This window comes from Cricetulus griseus, chromosome 3 (assembly GCF_003668045.3).
Source record: "Cricetulus griseus strain 17A/GY chromosome 3, alternate assembly CriGri-PICRH-1.0, whole genome shotgun sequence".
NCBI lineage: Eukaryota > Metazoa > Chordata > Mammalia > Rodentia > Cricetidae > Cricetulus > Cricetulus griseus.
Genome location: NC_048596.1, coordinates 101,112,295 through 101,138,998, shown reverse-complemented (window position 1 = coordinate 101,138,998; position 26,704 = coordinate 101,112,295). Strand labels below are relative to the sequence as shown.

Here is a 26,704-nt window from a genome sequence, read left to right as displayed (position 1 = left end):
TAACGGAGATCCAGTCTGAGGAGCACATTGCTGGGCACTTGCATTGTTGTGTGACCATTGGAGTCTATACACACAAACCTTGATGGCATATAGCCCGATACATGCTTAGACCACACAGTCACACTCTCACACATACAGTCTGTCATCGACTGCTATGTGACCTGTATCTGTATGTAGGAAATAAAGAATGTAAATTATGACCAGATATTGAGGGCACATGATTGATGGAAGGCTTCCATGATAACTCAAAGGAATCCCTCACCACCCTACAGGGACAGCTAAGGTACAATGGAGACCCAAACTCAGGATCTTATGGCAGCATTCAGTCATGACCTCTTCTACTCTAAAGGAGGGGTACTGATGGACAAGGATGGAATCCAAAGTCACATGGGGCAGACATTTAGGATATCAGGGATGGGTGCAAGAATCCTAAAACTTCAAGTTGCCCTGAACTCCTTTGCTAGTACAGGCAGCCCCTGCAAGCCTTTCTGAGGCATCTCCATGCTGCATAAAAACCTCCCCAGAGCACGCTCTCATCACTTCATTGCTTCAGACCACAGCCAGGGTTCCATTCCAGCAGAGCCTGGAGAACCCCAAGAACCAAAACTGCCTGCAAATGGCTACAGTGTTAGCATACAAAAAGCTGGATCTGACTCCTGGTGACAGACGCCAGTAAGTCATGAGGCAAGGGAGGGGGAAGGAAAGGCTTTATTACTGTGAGCTTAGCTGACTGGAAGATGGAGGACCACATTGTCCTGGAGAACAATCTTCCTGGGAAACTGACTTAGGGGTGGTGTAAGATGAGGGTCAAGTGACATGCTTCAAATTCACTAATTCAGGAGCTGGTTTCAAGGTCTAACATTTTGTTTCAATCACTCAGTAGTCTTTTCATATGTTGGGTGGATGAGCTGAAGTTTGGATTTAACAAAGAACTTGCTCATAAAGAAGAACTGGAACATGGAGAGGGACACATCTGGAGATCAAAAGAAGCAGACACATTGGGGGAGATAAATACGGCACCTGCTAGCCTCCGAGGAGAAGCAGGAAGATGCTCCCTCCATTAGAGCAAAGAGGAATACACACATGCATAGGGCCCTGCTCTTGCTGAAGGCCTCTGGTAGTCAGAGGCAACTGTGGGGGTGATGCAACGGACTTTCAGAGATCAGTGTGGGTAATGGGAGCCTGGGAGTCTAAATAGGGAAGTCTTGACCAGCAGAAACAAACGAGTGGCCACAATTACCAGAATGAGCCATAGGTACAGAGTGGTTGTGGAAGTGTTTCTGGGATCTGTGGGGACTTTTAACTAATTGCAGTATCCCACAGGCAGGATGTTCTGGCATGAAACTAGTTGAGATAAAACAGAGAAAACAGGTGGTTACAACGTGGCTTGGGCATGTAGCTGGGTAGTAGAGTACTTGCCTAGCATATGCAAAGGTCCTGGGTTCAACCTCAAACACTGCAGATAAATAAAATCATTTAAAACAAAAGATAGGCAAGACTTGAATGGGACTTAAGCTTGTGAGCAGAAGCGAGTTAGCACTGTCCAAAGAGGTAATCAGACTGCCCACTGAACATAGGAAAGGGCACGCATTCCACTGATCTGCTGCAGTCAGATAAACTGGGTATAGTTTCAAAAGATAGTTTTCTTCTTGTGTACAAACATCTGGCTTTGAAGTGTGCAAGCTAGCCCTGGGTAGTTATATTAACCCAGGAGAGGCTGATTTACCTCTGCTGTGGGCAGCATCCTCTCTCATGGATGCCCTGGCCTTATTGTTTAGTCTTGGGACTTTCAGTGTTTGGGCTACTGAAGAAGCAGCAAGGTGAGGAAGAACACGTTCCAGCCCCAGTGGGCATTAGGCCAAGTTAACTCTGCATGATTGTTCATGCACAAAATGTCTTAAATAAGCAATGTGTTTCTACATGCATGGCCAAGTAGAATCTGGCTCCCGGGGCAAGACAGCAAAGGGACAAACACTCTGTGAAGACAGAGATCCGGGCCTTCCACCTGGTTAGTCGTCCATCAGACATATGCAAGGAAGGTGTTTTCAATGAAAGTGGTTGTTTTCTATGGGAAAGCTGGGGCGGAGGGTCGGGGGAGCTGAGAATGCACTGCCCACTGGCAAGACCTCAAAATTCGTGCTTTTTAAATTAACCAAAAGCAAGTTGCCACTAGGCTTTGCATGGACATCTGAGTCCATTTGGGGTTTACCAAAAGCATTTTATAAGGCGAATTTTCCCCTTGCTAGTGGTTTCCATCTTGTTTCCTCGATCGTGAAGGATTTGAGTGGTCATTTGTAAGGCTATCCTGAACCCCACCTGCTCAGCTGCTCTCATCACAGGGGGCCCTGCATGACCTGCATTCAATGACAATTCTGTTGAGAGGGAACAAGGATGGAGCAGAATTGTGTTTTGAGTGGGTACCCATTTAGGGCTCAGAGGGCTCCCTCCTTTTCTCCCCTTGTGGTAGTCTCTGTCTCATCCATGGGAAGAAAGATGGCAGCCTTCTGCAGTTCTGCTTGATAGTCAAATGCTATCTGGGTCATCACGGTGACGTGCCTTGCTTCACACCCAGCTCCCAGACTGCAGTCCCCAGCCTCAGAGCCTCTCAGAGGTAGGACAAGGGTGGACAACAGGTTTCCTTGAGGCAAGTGGATGATATGGATTTTCCTCCATGGGGAGGGAGGGAAGCTAGGAGGTTACTAGACACAGACTGACCGCCACTGAGTACCAGCTGCTGGGAAAGAGCAAGCAGGACACTCTTGGCCTGGGTTTCCCCATGGAGGACGTGGTGGTTATTCACCTGGTTCCAGAAAGATGTGATAAAAGTGGGCATGCATACATGAGTAGGCAGGTAACCACCTGACTTCCCTGACCTGGGGAACGAGGGCTCTAAGAGAGGAAATATAAAGCAGAAGCTCTGAAACACCCCACCCATATATCCCTTGCCAGAGTGCAGCCAAAGCAATACTTGATCCCCAAAAGCCTGAAGTGGAATCAAAAGCTAGACCGACTCGGGGCAGTCATCCTTGTCACACCCCTATTAACTTGCATTGCTTTTTTAAAAATTAATATTTATTTATTTATTATGTGTATATGTGCACCACATGTGTGTGGGTACTCATGGAGACCAGAAGAGGGGTCAGATTCCCTGGAGTTGCAGGCTGTTGTGAGCAGCCCAGCATGGATCCTGGGGTGTGAACTTGGGTCCTCTGGAAGAGCAGCAAGTGTTTTTAACCACTGAGCCATCTCTCCTCCACCCACACTGGCATTTTGACTGAGGAACAAAGGTGGAAGGCTCCTGGAGGGCAAAGATGATTGTCACCAGTGCAGCCTGAGACGATGCCAAAGAAATCTTCCACTCCAGCTGTCTTTACTGGACTGGGTCACCAGTCTTTGACACCTGCTCTGCGGCTCTTGACCTTGCAAACACCTTCCATCCCATTCCTAGCAGGAAGTACATTAGAAGTGGTGTGCCAAGCAACAGAGGTCTCTGTTGTTTTGTCCCCAGAGTTATCCAGTGCTCCAGTTCTCTGTCATAACAGGGCTCGAGGGATCTTGGATAAACTGGATAACCCACAGAGTATCCCGGCAGTAGATTATATTGATGCCATTTTGTTAATTGGACCTGATACTAAGGGGGTAGCCAGAATCCTAGATGACAGTCCAGGAGGCTGTCACCCCAGGGCCCAGATGACCTAAAGCCATATTAGAACATCTTTCCTTCATCCCTCCTTCCCTTCCTTCTTTTCTCTTCTCTGTCCTTTTCATGTATGCATGTTTGTCCGGTGGGGCTGGGGCTGTAGGTGTGGGTGCAGTTGGAGAGTGTGCACATTTGTGGGGTAGGGGGTGGAGGCCAGAAGTCTACCTTGAGCATAATTTCTCAGGAGCTATGAAGTTTTTAAATTTATTTTTTTAAAAAGAGTAGAATTAAGCCAGGCGTTGGTGGCTCACGCCTTTAATCCCAGCACTCGGGAGGCCGAGGCAGGCGGATCTCTGTGAGTTCGAGGCCAGCCTGGTCTCCAGAGTGAGTGCCAGGACGGGCTCCAAAACTACAGAGAAACCCTATCTCAAAAAGCCAAAAAAAAAAAAAAAGAGTAGAATTAACATTTCATTGTCATTTATAATCAGATGGCAGTTGGGTATAAATTTTTGCACTACATACTTTTTCACAAATTAGAAAAACAATAGGTTTTAACCAGCTGGTGGCTGGATTTGCCTTTTTAGGACATGATTAGGCAAATTCATTAACAGTGGCTTCCTAGCTTTTCCTTCTAGCTCCAGAAAAAGTCCTACCTTTTGACTTGTTTATGAAACTGTAAGGTCAGCATGCATTTGACTTCACTGTTTGAAGCAACGTCCTGACTGTTATCCACTCCCACTTCAAGGAATGGCAGGTAGGGATAGTTTTCAGAGAGGATAAAAGGAGGCCGGTCATCCTGCAAGGTCCACAGCACATCTGAGAAGTCCAACACTATAGGCTTATTTCCTGCAGCGTCCAGGCCTCCTGAAAAGCTTCCATGACCTTCATCAGCTCATCATTTTGGCTGTTATGGGAAGGCACTTGATGAACTATTGGAGAAACAGACCTGAGACACCAGCCAGAACATGCACTAAATTTAATATAATGTATTATTATTATTATTATTATTATTATTATTATTATTATTATTTTGGTTTTTCGAGACAGGGTTTCTTTGTGTAGCTTTGGAACCTATCCTGGCACTCACTCTGGAGACCAGGGTGGCCTTGAACTCACGGACACCGGCCTGCCTCTGCCTCCCGAGTGCTGGAATTAAAGGCATGAGCCACCAACGCCCAGCCTAATATAATGTATTATTATCGTGGGTGTGCATGTCTGTGTGTGTGCATGTGCATTTCCTTACCACTTAGGTATACAAGATGTCCTGTGGTTGTCAGTCAGCCACTTCTTCCACACCCTAGGGTTTCATCAATAGGTGAAAGTAGCTTTGACAGCCAGAATGTAGTCTATTTATGGCTGCATGGACTTCTATTATGGTTATGCCACTGCTGTGTGTTCAAGCGGCCAACAGCAGAGGTCGCTGCTGAGCAACAGTTCCTGCAGTGGGGAGGCTAGCTATCTGGAGATAGACTATCAGTTCTCTCTCCCTCACGGAAGAGAAGTTCCCTTTCCATACAGAGTTAGAGCTGAACTGCACATGCATCTGTTTCCCTCACCTCCAGTGCTTTTTCCGGAGCCATGATTACGGTCACACAGACCACCCCATCTTTTTCCAGTGTCAAACGATGCCCTGACTGAGGGAGCATTTTACTGCAAGGTCACAGGAACAGGGATCTCACTGGCTCCACCTCATCTGGCCGATGGGATAGAGAAAAGGAGTGCTGGGGACTATGACAGGGTCAGTTGGGAACAGCATCCTACATGATGGGGTGCGGTTTAGTGGCCAAATGTGCCTTCCCATAGTCGGAGCAATGGGCCAGGAACCGAGGAGTGAAGATGGGAGCAGTGGGGAGGTGTCTTTCAGTTTCATCCCACAGATGTGCTGCAGGAGGGTGCCTGTTCATTTGTTGCCCATTTCTGTCATCTTGGACTTGGGGTTCTGGAGCACCTTGACCCTTAGCAGTGGTTCTCAACCATCCTAATGCTGTGACCCTTTACTACAGTTCCTCATGTCGTGGTGATCCCAAACCACAAATTATTTTCATTGCTTCTTCATAATTGTAATTTTGCTACTGTTATGAATCATAATGCAAATATCTGTGTTTTCTGATGGTCTTAGGTTACCCCTCTGAAATGGCATTTTGACCTCAAGGAGGTCACAATCCACAGATCGATAACTACTGCTCTAGAGGGTGCAGAGGTCCTCCTGAAGAAGTGGGTTGGACCTACTCCTGGCTGTGTGGACTCCTCAGGACTCAGGGCCAATCCAAGAAGGGAGCTACTGCATAAGCCCGAGTGACAGATCCAGTTTGTTTGTTTGTTTGTTTGTTTGTTTGTTTGTTTTTCCGAGACAAGGTTTCTCTGTATTGCTTTGGAGACTGTCCTGGAACTCACTCTGTAGACCAGGCTAGCCTCAAACTCACAAAGATCCACCTGCCTCTGCCTCCCGAGTGCTGGTATTAAAGGTGTGTGCCACCACCACCTGCCTACAGTTTTTATAGGGGAGTTTTGTTAGTGTCCCAGAGGGAGCAAGAAGGGCTATGATAAGAATACAGAATGTTAGCCCCAAGAATTGCCTTGCCCTACAATCCTGCCAAATGGCCACCCTGTAAGGACTAAACTCAGATCCTTCAGGACAGAAGCTTTTTTCATCCACATGGAAGTTCCCACATCCCTATGATAATATCTAATTGTTCCTTCTATTAAAAAAAAAAAACAACTGTCCTATCCCCAGTGACAGTCAAGTCACCCTGTTGGACCACAAGCCATCTTCGTGCCAAGCAGCCATGTAAGGGCACAACTGTTGCCAGTCACTGTCAGTCCTGTGGTAAGAATGGAGTCCACAGGGACCTCCCTAACAGATGGACTTGGGTAAAGGACATGTCCCACACATGGAACAGGGCAGGAACGAGAAACAGAATCAGGCAGTGGGGGGGGGGCAGCTATGCTGTCCCCTCACAGAACTGCAGGTGGTGATGAAGTGAGGCCCAGGCCCTAGTTCAATTCCTGATCCTGCTCCCTGAAGAAAACGGCTTGTCTTTGGATGACTTTGAGCGGCTAATTGTCACTGACTTCCACACAAAGAACATAGCAGAGACTGTAATGCTAGATCAATTAACATTATACTATGTTAAGTTGGCTTGCTGGCCTACTCTCCCTGTTGCTGGTTGAAGAGGCAAGTAGATCCCACAGTTCAAGGCCAAGGGAGCTAGGAAACAGATCTTTCCCTGATTGTGTCTCCAGATGAAACCCAGGCCTGGCTCCTCGACTGCAGCTTGTCAGATACAAAGCAGAAGTCTCCGGCTAACCTGTGTTCAGACCGAGAACCTATGCAACCTGTAGGATAATACCAACTTTGTGGAATTATGTGATGCGACATAGAAAAATATAATTCAGGGCTGGGATATTGCAGTGCATTCCATTAGTACCAGCACTTGGGAGGCAGAGGTAGGTGATCTCTGAGTTCAAGGCCAGTCTAGTCTACAGAGTAAGTTCCAGGACAGCCAGGGATATGCAGAGAAACTCTGTCTTGAAACACCAAAAAAGAAAGAAAGAAAAAAGGAAAAGAAAAATATAATTCAGGGTTTTTTTTAAAGTGCTGTATAAGAAAAAAACTAAACTATTGGTGCTTAGGAGTGTGTGGTAAAAATCATATCCTTATATTGTTGATGTCATTACTTTAAATTATAAAAATTTTCAAATACACACAGAAATAGAAAGAAGAATATAATGAACTCAAAATACATCTAGAGAGTGAGGGGAATATTTCTCATTGTCTCCCTTTCTCTGTCCTCCTGATGTCTGTGAGTGTCTCCTATTGACTGAAACAAGCCAGAAGCCAGGGGTTTCTGGGTTAGCCCCTGCAATGAATGCAGAGTCCCAGCTTTCCTCCCTTGCTCCTCCCTCTGAGCTTAGCCAGCCTGATGAGGGGTCAGAGAATGGATATTAGAGCTAAGGGGCCCATGTCTGGCACATCAACAGGGTCCTGAAGCCCTCCCAGGCTATATAAAAACACATCCCAAATTAACTTATGACATATCTGCTCTTTCTTAATAGTTAAAATCATGCTAAAGACTGCATAGTAATATTAAATTCTTGTGATGGATTATGTATATGGTAGCTGATATCCTTTGCTTCATTTTATAACACCTGTCACTTTTCAACAATAAAATGACATCTACCTACTTTATTATTTGTTGACTCTTGTGCCCCTCCCTACCCTATGTCTCACAGAAAAGATCTGTGAAGAACAAAAATCTTTGTTCTTCCCGTACGACAATGGGGCTCAATTATCTAGGACAGTAACTGGGAGGTAGATGAATTTGGGGGAGATGTCAGAAATTAATTGAAGGAAGGGGGAAGTAGCTCTGACTCACTCCATGGCAGAACTGGAAAACGAGTGCTTAGTAAGTTCCAGTTAAATGAATGAGGTGACAAAGAAAACAAGACACATTCCCACTTGACAAAGTTGTCTAAGGGGTGAGAGGTGGGGCATGATGCAGCCCTTAGCAGACAGGGTCCTTAAGAAAAGCTGGTTGCCCAGGCAAGAGGGAGCAGGTGGAGTAGGGATGTGCACAAGCCCACTGGATTGAGGTCTTATCCACGCCAAAAGGAAGGTAGAAAACAGTCTCATTCATGACCAGCATGGTGCAACAAACAGAAGCCTCAAACTTCAGCCAGTCAGCCATGCCACTTACTGGTTCTGTACCCTATCAAATTACCAAACATTCTAGGCCAGACTTTTTATCTCTAAGTGAAATTAATAACAGTGCCTCTGTGGGTAGAATGAATTGTACTGGGCACTTGATGGATGCTTATTGATGCTGAGTTCTGGGACTTGTCCAGGCTTCCGGCCTCCTGGGGTGCTCCAGTGTGACCGGAGCTGTCCACAGTGCTGAAGAACTCTCTTACCTTCTCTTCTTCCCTCCTATCCTCAACTTTCCCTTCCTTTCTGATGTGGCTCCCCAGAGGCCTGGGGTCTGAACAGATCCAATTTTCCAAATGGTTTCTCTGGGCTCCTAAGGGGGACAGGGAGGGAATGAACCATATCCGAGGCACTCCCCAGGCAGGAGTCTCATGAAGCCGGCAGACAACAGGAGCAGTAGCCAGGACACCACGGAGGCCCCAGGTCACAGGGAGCTCAAAAAGTCTGACCTCTGAGGACCAGGTGTGAGAACATCAGGACTGACAAAGATGCAGTGACCACCCTAAAGCCCACCATGGCAGGTGAGTATTCTGGGAGCATGCCCTGAAGAGAAAGCTGGGGTCGGCATGGTGGTGACCCTGGGTTGATAGGAATCCTCCTGTGGGCTGCTGTCACTCTGGTTTGGTGTCTTCTTGTCCTGTGGGCTGCTGTCACTCTGGTTTGGTGTCTTCAGACAAAGATCTCTCTATCCCTGAACTCCAGGGCTCTGATAGGAGTCTTTAACTCCATGTGCTCAGCCTCATAAACCAAGCAGTGGCTAATCCTAAGGCCATCACCGATTCTAAAAGATCCATATCCTCTCCTCACTTCAGGGTGGCCCTTTCACCTATTGTGGCCATTGCAGACTGACAAAAGGAGCTTAAACCTTGGTGAAGGCTGGAATATTTGGAGGAGAACATGGCTAAGCTCAGAAACAGAGATCCCTGTCTCTAGGTGTTCTTCCAGCACATGGAGCATCAGTGAAGAAAGGTGTTTAGATACATAACATGAACACTGAGGTCTATTTGCACACATGAAGAAACTAGGGCACAGAATTGTCTGGTCTGTGTGCTACAAATCAGGGTCAGAGATGTAGTGAAAGGCCACCCCTGCCATGTCCTACAACTGGCCTGCTGATGTCGTGACCCTCTGTGTGTCTCTGTAGGCCATTGACTGCAGGAGTCTGACTAGCAGGATCTCAGGTCAGGGCTCCTATCAGTGTTTTTAGGACCAAGGTGCATCCTCCCCTATGAGCTTCAGTGTCCCCATCTGGACATAAAGGGGTTGACTTAGGCATCTACATCCTTAAGACTCTGATGTTCCATATGAGGCAGATAGAAGGATGATAGATGGATAGATAGGTCAGATGGATGGATGGATAGATAGATAGATAGATAGATAGATAGAGTGAGTGAATGAGAACATGATGATGAGGTGGGTATTGATTTGTCTTTGGCTAGGAAGTTGGAGGCTAAGTTCTGGTTCTGATTTGGTCCTACCTTTTGTGAAACCTTGGACAAGTCACTGTCTACCCAGAATCAATTTCCTCCTCTAAAAATGAGAGTTAAGAGTCTCCCTGGGAGCTTCTGGGAGGCCCCAGCAAACTGAGCCAGGGACACTTTGAGAAAAGACTGTGATGGAAATGACTGCCACTTTGACCAATGAAGGCACATGTTTTGGTTCTCAGCTAAAGACAGGCAAAGACACTGTATGGCCAGAGCTCATCCCAGTAGTCCTGAGGGTGGGTGGACCTCAGCTGGATACTAGGAGACCACTCCAGTATCACAACAGGGGGCAGCTGGGTCCACAGGACTCGGAGGCAAACAGGAGAACAGCCTTTCATCCTCCAGCCCTGAACTGGAGAAGCAGAGTATTATAGGCTTCAGTTGGCCAGGCAAAATGTTGGCCCTATACACTGGAAATTCCACAGATGGAGAGGTTGAGGCCTTGCATGAAGCTGAGACTCCACCTCCTACCTCCTTCCTGCTCAGCTCTCTTTGCATCTTCTGCCTTGTTGTGAGATGGTGGGGGTGGTAATGAGGAAGAGGAGGAGTGGCTCCATCTAGTAAGTGCAGTGCATTCATACGCACCAAATATATGACACATTCTAGTTTTCACAATCCACCAGGTAACGATGTGCACATCCATTTTGCAGGTTGGGAAACTGAGGCTCAAAGAACCTCAGTGTCTAGCCCAAAGTTAGGAGCTAGTCATCTATATGGTTCCAAGGTTCTTCTCTCTCTCAACATCAAACATGATTTCTAAAGAGCTGTCCTACCCAGACCCTTTTTGATGACATTCAAAGAAAACCTTCCCTTCTCCTGAGCTACAGCCCCAAGTGTAGGGTGGAGTGAGTTCTGCCTCCTCTAGGAAGCCCTCACTGTCTTTGCTCATCCCCACTCACCCTCTGTCTATGGCCCAAACTCATAACTAACTCTTCCCTTGGCTGATACCTGCCTCTCTAACTCATCTGGCAGTTTCCTGGGGGGAACAGATTTTATTCCTTCTGGGGTTCTCAGTGTGACTGCATAAATGCTGTGGGCAGAAAGATAGCTGAGCCCTGTAGATGGAGAAGAGGCTATAGCAGGTTTTAAGCAGTGGCCAAGAAGGGCTTCAGGGTGGTACTCAGGCTCTAATAGTAGAATAGAGTGGGGATGACAAGGGATGTGGACTCTGAGCCATGAATCAGACACAGAGCTTGGGTGAAAGGCAGCCTTTGCTTTATTCCGAAGCTGGCCTGCTAGGCTTTTCAGCTCTCTACAAGTCCCTGAAGGGCATTGGCTACAGAATTCTTGAGACACTGAGTCTGCCCAGTAGGAATCTTACTGATGTTTTAGAGGACAGAGACAAGTGTACTCAGAGAGAAGTCCAAGTATCCTGGTTGAGGAGATCATGTTTGGGGTGGAGGAGGAGCTGAATGGACTTGGGTAATAGCCGATCTTTCTATTAACCCCATGCCATTTCTCCTAGTTCCTTCCTCTATGCAGTGGAGTAGAGAAGCCATTTGGTCCAGGCAGGTCTATGAAAGATGCCAGGAATGGAACACACAGGTGTAGTGTGAGCACAGTAGCTCCAATTCTCTTGGACACACCCAGCTACAGCACTTGCACATGTGCTTTGCTCTCAGGGCCTTGGACTTGCAGCCAGGACCTTCGGGTGGAGCTAGGCTTATAGAGAACAGCAACAAGGCAGGGAGAGCTTGGTTCTCCTAAAGATGAGTGAAAGATGAAACAGCGGTCACAGCGTAAAAGAGGTAGGACACTGAGTACCTGAGCACTGGCATTATGCTGTCTGTGATGCCATTTTGTGGTCACAGGAAGACTACTGAGCAATTTTTCAGTCCATATTTTCAGAGGAGGAAGACAAGGCTCCGACAGCCTGGAAGCTAGTTGGCAGGGAGGCAAGGGGTTGGGTGTTGATGTTATTTCTGTAGGCAATGTCTCTATAGGCAAAGCCTGGGACTCAGCTTGTACATGACAGCTCTGAGCCAGTCCTAGGCAGTCCTTCAGTTCATGGCTCCAAGTATTGTATGTACCAGTATGAGAAATGGCAGAAAGGTGATACAGCAAGGCTTATCCACACTCTTCCCCCAGGGCCGCAGCAGGACCTGCACCTTGAATACCAGGAGTGGACAGCACCAGCAAGGAAGACCTGCCTGCCCTGCCAGAGCCCATGGGGGCTCACTGTCCATCATCTAGGGGCAGCCTCTTCCATATCTGTTCTCTCTGTGGTGTTTTGGGGTGTCCTTTTGTGGGCTGACTCCCTTTCTCTGCTAGCATGGGCAAGAGAGACCTTCACCCTTGGGGTGCTGGGTCCCTGGGACTGTGACCCCATCTTTGCCCAGGCACTCCCCAGCATGGCTACAAAGCTAGCTGTAGATCGAGTCAACCAGGATGACTCACTGCTGCTGGGCTCACAGCTGGATTTCAAGGTCCTCCCCACAGGTTGTGAGACCCCTCATGCCCTGGCCACATTTGTGTCCCACAAGAACACAGTGGCTGCTTTTGTGGGCCCTGTCAATCCTGGATACTGCCCAGCAGCAGCCATGCTTGCCCAAGGCTGGGGCAAGTCCCTCTTCTCCTGGGCCTGTGGGGCTCCAGAGGGAGGAGGTGAGTTGGTGTCCACTTTGCCTTCTGCTGCCCATGTGCTATTGTCTGTCATGAGGCACTTTGGCTGGGCTCGCTTGGCCATCGTGTCCTCTCAACAGGACATCTGGGTAGCCACAGCCCAGCAGCTGGCTACAACTTTCAGGGCCCATGGACTCTCCATTGGACTGGTGACCTCTTTGGGACCCGGAGAGAAGGAGGCCATGGAGGTTTGCAAGCAGCTCCACAGCGTGCATGGTCTGAAAAGTAAGTATGTCTAGGTCCTTCCCTGTTGTAGGCAATTTGGACTTCACATGACCATAAGGGGGCACTGTCTATATCAACTGGACTGAGCACTTGTCAAGTATCCTATAATGACCCTGTAAGCCATCCTTGCTGAAGGCTTCCTTTGGCAGCTCAGAGAAAGCAAGGGACTTGTCACACAGTAGTCAGGCAGATACACAGAATGATAAGCTCTGACTCAAATGTTGGTTGTGAAGCCCAGGGCATTCTTGGCAGTTGCCTTTAAAATGAAATTTCCAGGAGTATAACAAAGATCTAATCATGACTAGCATTAAAAATAATAAATAAATAAATAGGAGAGAATAAAAAGAATAGAATTGAGATGAACCAAATAAAATAGAACTGTGTGTGTGTGTGTGTGTGTGTGTGTGTGTGTGTGTGTGTGTGCGCGTGCGTGCTTGTGCGCACATGTGCACAGGTATGTATGTATGTATGTATGTATGTATGTATGTATGTATGTATGTATGTGTGTATGTATGTATGTAACTCTTAGAGCTGCTTCCATTGTATCCCACAGGCTCTTATCTGTTGTGTTTTCAAATTTCATCTTATTTTTAAGAATTTAAAATTCACCCTCCAAATTCTTTGATGATCCATTCATTATTGGATCATCTCCAGTTTGTGTAGTTTCTCTTGCTATTGGTTTATAGTTTTATTACACTGTTATCAGATAGAATAGATAAAATTATTTCAGGTTTTTTTTTTACTTGTTAAGAGCTGCTTTGTGTCCTAAAATGCAGCAAATTAGTCATGCACTCTTATTGTGTTAAGATCAATCAGTGCCTTTACATCCAGTATGGTTTGTTTCACAAAACTGGGTGCATCAATGTTTAATGCATACATGTTCATATTTTCAGTATCCTCCTAACAGATCACCCCTTTAACCAAATACACTGACTTTATTTATCTTTTATGACTTTTTAGAGTTTGAAGTCTATTTAGCCAGATGTTAGAATTGCTACACTTGCATGCTTTCTAGTCCCACTGACTTGGGTTATCTTTTACTGTCCTTTCACCAAAAAGCTGTCTTTATCACTGAGGTATGTTTCTTATAGACAACAAATACATGGGTCCTGTTTTTGTTTTTTCTGTTTTTAAAAATCTAATATATTAATCTATGTCATTCAATTGAGGAGTTGAAACTGTTAACATTCAGGATTTTTATTGAAATGTATGCATTCATTTCTGTTACTTTGTTGTTTTTGTAATATTTGGTACTTTCCCAATCCTAAATTTCTATGCGTTTTTCCAGCGTAGTTTATTCTTTCTTATGGATGTGTTTGTCTTCCTCATTTGTGTTCCCATGATAGCTCAGTGGTCATGAATGTCTTTATTTTTGTTTTATATAGAATGATAATATGAAGGATAACTTTGCTGGGTATAGTAGTCCATGTTCTCAGTTAATTATCTTTCAGGAATTGATTGTTGTTCATAACCTCTTAGCAAGAATTTTGGTTGAGAAATCTGCTATTATTATGATAGACCTGTTCCAGATGTGACTTTGTGCTTCTCTATTGCAGCTCTCAACATACACTCTTTGTTCTGTATATTCAGTGTTTTAAGTGTAGTATGATATGGGGATGTCTTGTCTGTGTAGCATTCGAAATGCCTTATGTATCTGGATAGCCCACTAGATTTGGGGAATTTTCTGCTGTTTTTATTAAATGTATTTTCCATGCATTTAGCATGAAATTCTCCTTCTTCTACGTCCATGACTCTTCAGATCTAGTCCTTTAGCGGTACTGAATTAATATCGCATGTTCTGTTCACACCTTCCTATTATTTCTACCACTGTCTGAATATTTGACTTCTGTACTTTGACTTCAAGACGTGATATTCTCTGTCTTACACTTGACTCATCCTGCTCTGGGGCTTTCCATTACGTTTTTATTTGAGCTATTGAACTATTCACTTCCAATATTTGAACTTGACCTTTTCAGTATTTCTTTTTAAATTGGTGATGATGATAATGTTGATGACAATGGTGTGTGTGTGTGTGTGTGTGTGTGTGTGTGTGTGTGTGTGTGTTTATGATGTGAGTATTTGGATGACCATACCATGGTACACATGTGTGTTCTAGGAACTGAGCACAGGTTTTCAGATCTGCATCATTGGGTGGCAAGTATCTTTACCCACTAAGCCACCTTACTTACTATTCTCTTTCACCAGTATTTATTTGTATTGACTCCCTTTTGTATCATGCACTGACTTATTCCACTTGCTGTTTATTTGTGCCCTCTTTTAGTTCATCCAGTAATTTCTTTGTAGCCTCTTTGATTCTCTTGAACGTTCTTACAATCATTCTTTTGAACTCTCCATTTGGAACTTCATCTACTCTGTTCTCTTTGTGGCTGCTTCCTGTGTAATTATTGATTTCCAAGCAGTCACACTGCCTTGATTTTTCATGTTTTTTCATGGGAATTATGTTGTTGGTTGGATTTCTTTTTACTACCCCTATTATTGTGGAAGAATCTGCAATGTTCAAGTGAGCATAGATTATAGCAGAACTGGGGTGCCAATTCCCTCTGTTTCAGTGTTTGGACCTTCAGACCATGTGCTCAGGGCCCTGGTCCTGGTCCCATATTACTTCAATGTAGCTGATTCTGGCAGATGATACATGAGTTGTTACAAATAGCCCAACAACCAAGATGTATCTTCACTCTCAGAAATCTCAAGCCCAGACTCTTGGGTGCTGGACAAGAGTCCAAACTAGCATAGTTAGTCTTTATGAATGGGACCAAATATTCCACCTTTCTTTGCTGGAGATACTTGACTCAACATTTGAATACTTAGTTCTGTGAAATGTGCCCTCCAGCGGAGCTCTAGGGACAAGGCAGCAACAGGCTAGGTCTCAGAGGCCAGAGCCTGAAACTGGAGAAGGAACATAACCCAAAGGAAATGGCCTGTTTGTTTGGATGTGAAGAGGGTTTCCCAGAGGAGATGACATTAGGGTGGGACTGAGCAATGAATAAGACAGAAGTCAACTGCAGAATGGACATGAGGCAGTAGATCCTAGACAGATGTGCCAGCTAGCCCAAGTTTTGCAGGGAGCACCCACCTCATGGCCAAGGAAGAGTTTGATTCTTCATGGCTGGAGCAGTATAGTAGAAGCTAAGGAACCCATAAGGCCATGCCTTAGCCCTGTGGCAGGGAAGTGAGTTCCAGCCATGATGCTGAGATTCATATGCAGGAGACAATGGTGAGAACTGTAGGAATTCCATGCTGGTCCTAGTAGCTTTGTGACCTCTGACAAGTCCCCAAAACCTGTCTGTGCTTTCATTGTTCTTTCTTTCCAATGTTATGTGCTTTTCAATAGCCCTTTAAACAGCATGAGGCAGTTCAAAATGCCTAATGCATAGGGAAAAGGAGATGGGCATGGCCAGTCAAGAGAGGTGTCCTGCACTGGCTTTCTTCCTACTTATGTGGTTTTTAGCTCTCCCTTGTGGCCAAATACAAAACAGTGTTTCCAACTTCCCCCTAAGAGAAAAGAGAAAAGGCATGTCTGGTGAAGAGCCCTAAATAGAACAGTGGCACAGCATGTGGGACGTGGCCATAGCTCTTTGTCTGTCTATCCCAGTGGATCTTTCTTCAGTAGCTCTTCCCACTGTTTAGGTTTCAGACAACTCATGGCCACCAGCTCAAACAACACAGCACTCAGGGTCTCAGCCAAGGAAAACACTCCATCCAGGCTCTGACCTCTGTGTGATGAGAGGCCTCGGGCCCCTCTGCTCTTCTGTGGTAGCTCCATATTCCTGGGTTTTCTAGGGGAAAGGATGGCAGTAGGGACCTGGCTTCATCTCAGCCAATGGTGGTTCTCTGAGTCATGGTTGCAAGCCTGTCAGGGACCTGAAGCAGGAAGAGAGTGAAGGAGCAGATGGGATCTGTGTGGACCTTCATCCTGGGTAGGGTTCCCTCTGTCTTGAGGGTTGTAGCAGGCATTTCCACACTGTGAAAAAAGTACCAGAAAAAAAAAAAACAGTTTGGAAGGAGGGAAGCTTATTTTAGGTCACAGCTTCAGTTCAAGGTCATCTGAGTCCCCTTGCTCTGAGCCTGAAGTGAGGCAGAGTATCGTGTTGATGGCAGGGGCTGCTCACATCACAGCACCAGGAGCCAGAGTCAGGAAGGAGCAAGGATAACCTTCAGAGGCATGGTCCTAGGGACCCACTCCCTCCAGAGAGGCCCCACTTCCCATCACCTCCCAACAATGCCACCAACGATAAACCTATCCTTGGTCTAGTGTAGACGAAGGCAGAGCTCTCCTACCGAATCATCTTACAGTGCTTAGACCTTTAGATGCCACCCAAGGCCACAGTTAAGGTCACAAGCTGATTATGAATGAAACAAACTATGATCAATCAGACACTGGAATAGTATACAACCATATAAGTAATGAAGTACTGACACACGCCATGACCAAAAGGGGCCTGCAGTACTTCAAATAAAAGAAATCAGACATGGAGGATCACATGTCAGATGAGTCCCTTTAGATGAAACATACAGCACAGGCAATCCATTGAGATGGGCGATAGACTTGGAGGGAGGGCAGGGGTGACAGTGGGGGTGATGAACATTCCCTCAGATTAAATAACGGTGATTTTTTTCTGTTCAATTTTCAAATGTACTTACACTACCAAAGCATTTATTTATTTGTTTATTTATTTATTTATGTATTTATTTATGTATTTATTTATTGAATCCATGTGTCTGTATGTACTCATCAAAGCATGCATTTTTAAGGATAGGTTGTCTGATATTGAAATCATAATTTTGAAGATAATTTACTTATTTTTATTTTATATGCATTGGTGTTTTTGCCTTCATGTATGTCTGTGTTGTGGGTGTCAGATCCTCTGGAACTGGAGTCACAGACAGTTGTGAGCTGCCATGTGGGTGCTGGGAATTGAACCCAGGTCCTCTGGAAGAACAGTCAGTGCTCTTAACCCCTGAGCCATCTCTCCAGGCCCTGGAAATCATCTTAATTTTAAAAACTTAAGCATGAAGCCATACGCCTATGATTCCAGAATTCCAGTACTTGGAATAGTGAAGCAGGAGGATCGCAAACTCAAGGCCAGCCTGGACTACCTAGGAAGCTCAAGACTAGTATGAGCTATGTGACAAGACTCTATTTCAAACACACACACACACACACACACACACACACACACACACACACACACACACACCACATCTTTTTAAGAATTATAAACTGGTAATGAGCAAGCCCTGGGTTCAAATCTCAGCTCTACCACTATGGTGCCTATATGCTCTGGGGAAACTCATCAACCTCTCTGTGCCTAAATTTCCTCACCTGGAAATTCAATAATGATAAACATACATCTTCATGCTACTATGATTTTTTTTGAGACAGGCTATTGCCATGTAAGCCCAGGCTGGCCTTAAACTCAGACTCCTTCTGCCTTGGTGTCTCAGTGTCCAGAGTGCTGGCATTACGCATTATACCTGCATGTATTCCGTCACATGCAGTAATGAATGACTGAACATAAGGGCACCTGGGGACTGCCATAAAAAGCTGTCCATGCATATCAGCAGTATCAGGGCATGAGGGTTGGGGTGGATGAGAAGCTGTGGCAGATGCTTGTGGCATGCTGGGGTGGAAGGTCTGAAGGGTCATCTTAATACAAGGGTATCTTCCATTGAGACAATTTTTTTTTTCACCTAGATTTGGTAGCCTCAGCCGTAATTACTGTGGGTTCAGACTGAGGTCAAATCTCACTCATACCCAGAATGCTTAGGGGCTGGAGCTAGAAGTGTAACCACAGATTTTAGGAGCTCTGAGAGCCTCGAGATTTGGGTTTCTGGCAAGGGCTGAAGTGCAAAGATGACCCTGAGGTGTTCACTTCCAGTTGTGATGCTGTGCATGCACTCGGCACTGCTGGGGGGCCTGGAGCAGAGCACCCTGCTGCGCTGCGCTTGGGAGGAGGGCCTGACAGATGGGAGACTGGTCTTCCTGCCCTATGACACTCTGCTCTTCGCCCTGCCCTACCGCAACCACTCCTACCTAGCCCTGGATGACCATGGGCCCTTAAAGGAGGCCTACGACGCAGTACTCACTATCAGCCTGGAGTCTGATCCTGAGAACCAAGCCTTCACTGTTCTCGAGGTGAGTGGAGGAGCCACTTTCCACCTGGAGCCAGAGCAGGTGGGTGTGCCTGATTCTCTTCAGCCTAGAAGATGGGGCCTTGAGCCAGTATATGTGCACATTTCATCCATGACAGACCTCTTGGCCTGGGCTAGGGACCCACTGGGATAGCCAGCTCCACCCCACTGTGGCCACATGGCCTGTGTCTGCCTGCCTAGCCCATACGTGCTGGCTTGTGCGCTCCCCCCACCCCACCCCCATCTTCCCTCCTTCTATGTTGTGACAGTGTACTCAGTTCCCATAATTTTAATTTCCATCTGCTTTTTCTCTTGTGATACCCTCTGTCTCTTGATTCAAATCTCTCTAGCGGGCTGTGAAGACTAAAAGAAGAAGGTGTTGGTGTGGATTTTTCAAGGTCACCATTGTGACTCTGAAAAGTGCTAGTGGTAGGGTGTAACTACTGACTTAGTTTTGACTTCTAAGACTCAGCTGAACTCCAATGCCTGCTTCTTAATGATGAAGAACAGTAGAGGCTTGAGGTGGTAACAAGGACACGGGTGCCGATGGAGGTTTTTCATCTTTTAAAGATGTGAACTGAGTCTCTCATGAGCTACCATGTCAGGTGTCAGGGACCTGGTGATAAAAAAGACAAGCTTCATTCTATTGGGGGACACAAGCAAGAATCAAGTAACAAGATAAATTCAAACAGTGATGGTTCTGCCAAGAAAGTAGACAAGGATCAGGGGATGGAGAGAGGTTGGAATAGAGGAATGGACAACAGGGACAGGATGGACCCAGAAGGCCTCCAAGAGAAGATGACTCTTGAGTGGAGCTCAGGGATCAGGAAGCATCCAGAGGAGGACCTTCACAGACATCAATAAGGGAGAACCTGCTAGAGCCAAGAGTTTTGCTTTTGGAAGGTTTGAGACACATCTGAGTTAGAGGTAGAGTAGTCGTAGTGGCAATCATGGAGGCTGTGAGGCTCTCAGTGGGACTGGAGTAATGTGTGACCAAAGAGTGGACCGTTTGGGGAGAGGACAAGAGTCTAAGCAATCCTGCAGGCTCCTGAGATGTCTAGGGTAAAAGGATGGAGGACTTTCTCTTCACAGGTGTCCCCACTCTTTGGAACTATCTATGATGCTGTCATCCTGTTGGCCCATGCCCTGAACAACTCTGAGAACCATGGAACATGGCTCTCAGGAGCTCACTTGGGGGACCACATAAGAGCTCTTGATGTGCCTGGTTTTAGCCAGAGAATCCGGATGGATGGGAAAGGCAGAAGGCTAGCCCAATATGTCATCCTGGATACAGATGGTGAAGGAAGCCAGTTGGTTCCCACCCACATTCTGGACACAAGTACATGGCAGGTGCAGCCCCTAGGAAAGGCTATCCACTTTCCTGGAGGAAACCCTCCAGCCCATGATGCCAGCTGCTGGTTTGACCCTAACACACTATGCATAAGAGGTAATTCATTGTTCACCCACCAATCTCTCATTTGTCTGCCATTTGTCTGTCCACCCATCCATACACCTATCCTTTCTTCCATCAATTTGTCCACCCATCCTTCCTCCATCCATCCATCCATCCATCCATCCATCCATCCATATACCAATCCATCTATCTTCTCACTGGCCAACCTATCCTTCCATCAGTCTACCACCAACCCACCTATTCATCCATCTACCCACCATACACCCATCCAACAGTCTACCTATCTTATCTCTCCATCCGTTTACTCATCCCATTGTTCACTAAAACTCTCTACGTGAGTAGTCCAAAAAAGGTAGCAAGAGCAAATCCTTTCATGGGAGGCCTGACCAGTGACTGAGAAGCACGAGGAGACCAGCAAGGCCTCGCTTAGTTTATCAGGGCTAGAGATGCCCCACAGCCCTGTGAGTAGGCCATTACTGAAGTTCAGAAAACCTTGGTGACTTGCTAGAGTCACACAGGAAGGCAGTGGCTGAGCTCATGCTGGACCCAAATCTGCTGACTCCAAGTAAGGAATTCATTTCCCTTATGTCCACTGGGGGGTGTGGGACAGGAGGCCCACACAGGTCTGATTTCTGTCATTCATCTATCCTGGCCATCATCCTTTATGACACATGTGACTATGAACACAGGGAAGTGAACACACATGTGTACAGTCACATATGTACAAGCACATTCCCCAATGCACAGGTGATCATTACGGCAGCAGTGACAGGTTAACCAGGCTTGTATATGTCCCTGCATGTTCTGCCTCAAACTTTCTGTGGATCCTTTTGTCCCAGGCTCAGACAACCCTGTTCTTCCATCCCTTACCTACAGACACAGCAACTCCTGCACCTTCCCAGGCACATACTACCCCATCTGGCCTCCCTTGACAGGAATGCTTGTATTCCTCACCCCAGTGCCACTTCAGCTTGCTTGACCACATCTGCTCTCTAACTGGTGTATTCCTTATCATAAGCAAGCACTGCACCGAGCCACACCCCCTGCCTCTTTGGTCGTTATACATCAGCTCCTCCCCTGAGTTCATAGCAGCGTGCCCAGCCAGGAAGAATGTGAATACCCAGAAGCCTCCTGAGGAGGGAGGAGCTGAAGCCCTCACCTGCTCATCTGCCCCTCTTTTCTTCTACAAATAGTGATTCCTGCCTTCTGTTCCACCACTGCTTACTCTCAGGAGAAGGAGAGAACAGAACAAAGACCCTGTTCTCCCACTGACACTCTTGAAGACAAAGTCAGGCCCTGCCCTCTAGGGGCTTCAGCCTGTCACAGGCAGGGATGGCTAGAGACCTCACAGGGCAGGGCTTAGAAGGCAGCAGCAGGACCCTGAGGGGATGGTCACTGCTTTAATGACACCTGTCTTTCCCTGCACAGGTGTGCAGCCCCCTGGTGGCCTTCTGACTCTGACACTGGCCTGTGTCCTGGCACTGGTTGGTGGTGTTCTTGCTTATCTCATCAGGTGAGGCTGATGAGCCTGGCTCAGGCTATCTGCATCCCTGTCCTATGGGGTCTCCATTGGCAACCTGCAGGGGTGTTCCCCACCTCCACTTCCTGCTCTCAGGGCCTACTGCTTCCTTTTCCTCTCTTGGCTTCACCCAAGAAGAGCCAGGAGCCCTGGCTGCCTCCTGAGAGGTCTGTTTGAGACTTGAGGAAGAAACCTGTGACTCTGGATGAGATTGCCTCTGAGCTTCTGTTTGCCTCTGCTCCTGTTTGCAGAGTGAGGGGCTAACCAGGTCCATCCCAGGGATCCCTCAGCTTTGCGAATACTTCTCCCCGAATTCAGATGCTCTGGAGCCTCAGCCATATCTGGAAGGGGGTAACCTTCCACTCTCACCTCTAACAAAGCCTCAAGGAAACTGGTCTATGCACCAGCTAGGCCCACCAGGCCCTGGGAAGTTGCAGACCTGAGTCCAAGGCCAATAGTCTCTGTGTAGACAGTACTTGGTGCCCGCCAGCTCTGAGGCTGGCACTGAAGGTGATGTGGAAAGACTAGGAGGTGGGTGCTGACTAGAGGCAGGGCAATAGCCTGAGTAAGTCCCTACTTTCTCTCACTTCCAGGCTTGGCCTTCAGCAGCTGCAGCTGGTGCGGGGCCCCCATCGGATCCTGCTGACAGCCCAGGATCTCACCTTCCTCCCACGGATCCCCAGCCGGCGGGTGGGTGATGCAGGCCTGGGCTGGGTGGGCAGGTAGACAGAGAGGCAGGTTGGGTCTGGCCTAACTTCACCACCTCTGCTGCTGTTCCAGAGGCTGCATGTGGACACTGGCAGTGAGTCAAGAAGTGTGGTGGAAGGTGGGAGCCCAACGTCAGTGATCCGGGGGTCGGCAAGAAGCCTACCCACCCTCCTGGAGCATACCAATGTGGCCCTGTACCAGGTGAGGGCTGTCACCGCCCCACACCAGTTCTGGAAGGCTGTGGCCAGTTTAGAAGAAGCCGATCAAAGACACAGTCTTTGGCTTCTGGGGTTCCTTCTGTTGGGACTTTTCTGGTTCCCCTAGCGCATGGGCAGCAGCTCCAGAAACGGGAAACAGACACTTGGCCCCCACCAGCATGTTTCATGGCTGTCCCTGGCAGTCAGACAGTCTCAGTCACTTGGCTTTGGCCTTGGCCCAGATCACCCACCTGCTCAAACAGTGAGATCTCCAGTCCCTAAAACCCAGGGTGAAGGCAGTACCCAGCCTCAGACAACTCCAGGAAGAAGCTGGACCTCCAGATGACAGGGAATCTACAGAGTCAAAGGTCAAACAAGATTATGGTTGCTGAGAGCACAGCTATTTTCAGATGCCATTGTGTCAAGTTCAACTATTTACTAATATCTGGTTCTTTTCCTATGGCTGCCGCGGTTACTGAGTTTGGCTAATTGTTTCCATAAGAAGCAGCATGAGGCTCTTGTCGCTTATTTTCCACTACCCCTAGGCAACCCCACCTTTTCCTTTTCCTACCCAATGGAGACTTTAATGGCACACAAACACAGCAGCCAGCAGGCTGCAGGTGAGCTGTGCAGAGGCAATCCACTAGGGACCAGAGCAGAAGGCTGGGACCACACTGAGAGCTGGGCCTTCATCTCTCCTGCCCTTCTTTCATGTCTCTTCTGAAACCCCTAGTCACAGCTTGGGTATTACAGGTACCTGAACCCTTCCTGGAAAAGCTGACCTCCAGCCAGGACCTGCTTGCTAGTTGTACCTTTTTAGTCCTTATTGTTGGTTGTCTTTCTTTGCAGAGTCGGAAGCTGAGGCTCGCACTAGAAGTTACCTACCTAGGTCACAGGGCTCTAGGGAGATAGAGTGAGGAGTAGGCCTCAGGTCCACCAGCCAGAGCCTGCCCCTCCCATGAGTCTCAGAAATGGCTGCTTACTATTCCCATTGACCAGGCTGTGCCCAGCTCAGAACACAGAAGAGGGTGCATGTATAGGGTAGGCTCTAAGACCAAGAGATGGTGGAATTGCACTGTGATCACCCAGCTAGTGAACTAAAGCAGGCAAACTCTTGTTTGCTTTTCCTTTGTTGAGTGTTCATGTCATATATACATACTTTTTTATATCCTGACTGTAGTTTCCCCTCCCTGCTCTCCTCCCAGTCTCTCCCTCTCCTCTTTCCTCCCAATCTCCCCTTTCCCTCCCCCACCACCAATCCACTCCTCCATTTTTCTTCAGGAAAGTTTTTCCTTTTTATTTTTGAGTCAGGTTTTCTCTGGGTAGTTCCGGCTGTTCTGGAACGCCACTCTGTAGGCCAGGCTGGCCTCCAACTAAGATATCCACCTGCCTCTGCCTCAAAAGTACTGGGATTAAAGGTGTGCACCACTACCTTCTGACTCAAACTCTTGTTCTTGCTTAAACAGGGAGACTGGGTATGGCTGAAGAAGTTTGAAGCAGACATGGCTCCTGAGCTGAGGCCAAGCAGCCTCAGCCTCCTGAGGAAAGTAAGACCATAGATGGAGGGGTGCTAGGGCCAGAGAGGCACGTGTTCAGGACACCCTCACTGGTCTTGATTGGTCCCTACTCCCTAAGCAAGCTTCTGGCCTAAGAGAGTCACTGCTTTCATTGTTATCACTGTCCAGTGACAGTATCTCATCAGTTAGCCATCATCATGGTCACCATCACACATCAGCCAGCATCCCTCAAGCCATGTCAATATCCCAAACATAAGCTTCACCAAAAATGTCTGGCACAGCTCTTCCTCCCCCATCAATGGAATCTGGGTACCACCAAGGGTCCTCAGCCTGTACCTGCTTCCCTGTATCCATCCCTGCATCTGCTGTTTACTCATGTGCCAGGCAGAGTTCTGGGCTTAGGAGAAGAGTTTCTCTTTCCTGAGGGAGCTTCAATCACCATCATAGACCACATAAGCACATTCCCCCAAGATTATCACCATCAGCGAGGCGCATGGGAGGAAGGGCAGAGCCCAGGTTTCCGGCCTCCATGGAATACCTGGCTTCCCTGTAAGGCAGAGCCAATACTACCCAGCCCAGGAGAGATGTGAGGAGGGCAGGGTATGTAGAGAACAACTTACAACTGTCACTGGCAAATGGCGTGCCTTTGAGAAATGGGGAATTTTATCAAATTGTGACTTTTGTTATTTTTTATAATACCCAGAATCAGCTATCAGAAATGCAGTTCCAAGAGATTAGGTGACGGGGGCAGTTAGTCATTTCCCTGCAACCAGAGTGAGAAGGAGATTAAGTGACTGGGGGTAGTTAGGCATTTCCCTTGTAGCCAGTGTCAACAGCTTCTCTAAGAAAGAAAGGTCTTATATGGGTATCAACCAAGTTTGAGGATTGCTTGAGGGTAGCCACAGAACTTCTCAGAACCTTTACTTTGTGCCATTCTGGTGCATAACAATGTACTCTAAAATGCAGTGGCCAAAAACTTTTATATCTTATACTTTTGTAAGAAATTTGGTTAGGACCCAGTTGGGCAATTCTGTTCAATTTTGTGATGGGTGGAGATCAGTCTGTGGGGCTCAGTTGTCAGAATTAGAAAAGCCATGGCCTGTAAGCCAAATCTGACCCACTACTTGTCATAAATAAGTTGGGACACAACCACACTCTCTCATTTATGTATTGTGTCTAGCTGCTTCCCTGTCACTGTGGCAGACATGCCTAAAATATTTATTATTGGGACCTTTTTAGAAAACTTTGTGGTTTCTTTGTTCATTCATGGGCCAGGCAGGTGAGGGCTGAGCCCAGGGTCATCTGACTTCTTTCTTATACTCCCAAGGCTGTCTATTGGTCTCTCTGGACTCAGGGAAGGACTTGGGATAATGCAAGAGATGGGAAATGGGAGCTGCCATTTCCTAAGACCTGAACCCAAGACATACAAGACTTCCCCTACTGTGTTCAGTGGTTCACACTAGTCAAAGAGCACACTCAGGGAGGACAAAGGTCACCTCTCCATGGCAAGAGTGAATGACTTTGGGGCCATTCATTCACAGCCTGCTGATGTTCTTGGGCATCTCAGAGGAAGGAGAACATGCAGGTAACCCTCCCCGATTAGCCTAGCTCTGAGCCATCTTTGTGAAGAAGGCCTTGCCAGACAAAGGTTCCACATGTCCATGTTGGGTCCTCCATTGGGGTGGTTGCTTTCCTTCACTGCAGGCAGGAGCCCCTGTGCTCTCCATCCTGCAATCCTGTGGGCTGCTGGGGAGAGGATCAATAGTGTTCAGATCAATGGCATCAGTCAGGTTGAGAAATAGACCTAGAGCTGACTCTATGGAGGTATCTATAGCTCCTCCACTCATCCATCCATGATGCTTTCACTTATTCATTCATTCATTCATTCATTCATTCTTCTACCAATCTATCCATTTATCCATCGTTGTGTTGATCTGATCATCCACCTATCTATTCACTAATCCAATCCTTGTCCATCAATATTCATCTACCCATCAGTCCATCCAATTATCCACCCACCTACTGGACCCACTACCCATCTACCTGTCTACCCACTTATTCCCTTCTCTATCTGCCCAACCATCCACCCATCAGCTCACTCCATCCTCACACCCCATTACTCATCTGTCTATCCCAGGGTCTTGATGAAGGGTCCTTGGGGGCTTCCTAAGGTGCCTTTTGCCCCTGCAGATGCGGGAGATGCGGCATGAGAATATTACTACCTTCCTGGGCCTTTTTGTGGGACCCGAGTTTAGTGCTATGGTACTGGAACACTGTTCCCGTGGCAGCCTGGAGGATCTGCTTCGGAATGAGGCCCTGAGGCTAGACTGGACTTTCAAGGCCTCCCTGCTGTTGGATCTGATCAGAGTGAGAGCCTCCCAGGAGCTAAGAGTCAACGGGAGGGGTGGGAGATGGAACATGCTCAGATATCCCACCACTTTGAAATTTGGCAATACAAAGAAAGAATTGAGGCCAGAAGGCCTCTGAGTCCTGTGGACATACCATTGTCCTTCTCACTCC

The 26,704-nt window shown here is 47.2% G+C and overlaps 1 protein-coding gene across 1 annotated transcript in view; it reads left to right on the top strand.

Moving 5' to 3' along the window:
- The first annotated feature begins 8,859 nt into the window (after positions 1-8,859).
- Positions 8,860-26,704, top strand: part of LOC100750501 (guanylate cyclase D) — a 37,212-nt gene continuing 19,367 nt past the window's right edge. Inside the window, exons 1-9 of the mRNA XM_027407496.2 lie at positions 8,860-8,866; positions 11,918-12,676; positions 18,577-18,872; positions 19,922-20,276; positions 21,672-21,756; positions 22,356-22,452; positions 22,543-22,671; positions 24,134-24,214; positions 26,375-26,551. Of these exons, the coding sequence (XP_027263297.1) occupies positions 8,860-8,866; positions 11,918-12,676; positions 18,577-18,872; positions 19,922-20,276; positions 21,672-21,756; positions 22,356-22,452; positions 22,543-22,671; positions 24,134-24,214; positions 26,375-26,551 (1,986 nt within the window). The remainder of the gene's footprint in view (positions 8,867-11,917; positions 12,677-18,576; positions 18,873-19,921; positions 20,277-21,671; positions 21,757-22,355; positions 22,453-22,542; positions 22,672-24,133; positions 24,215-26,374; positions 26,552-26,704) is intronic.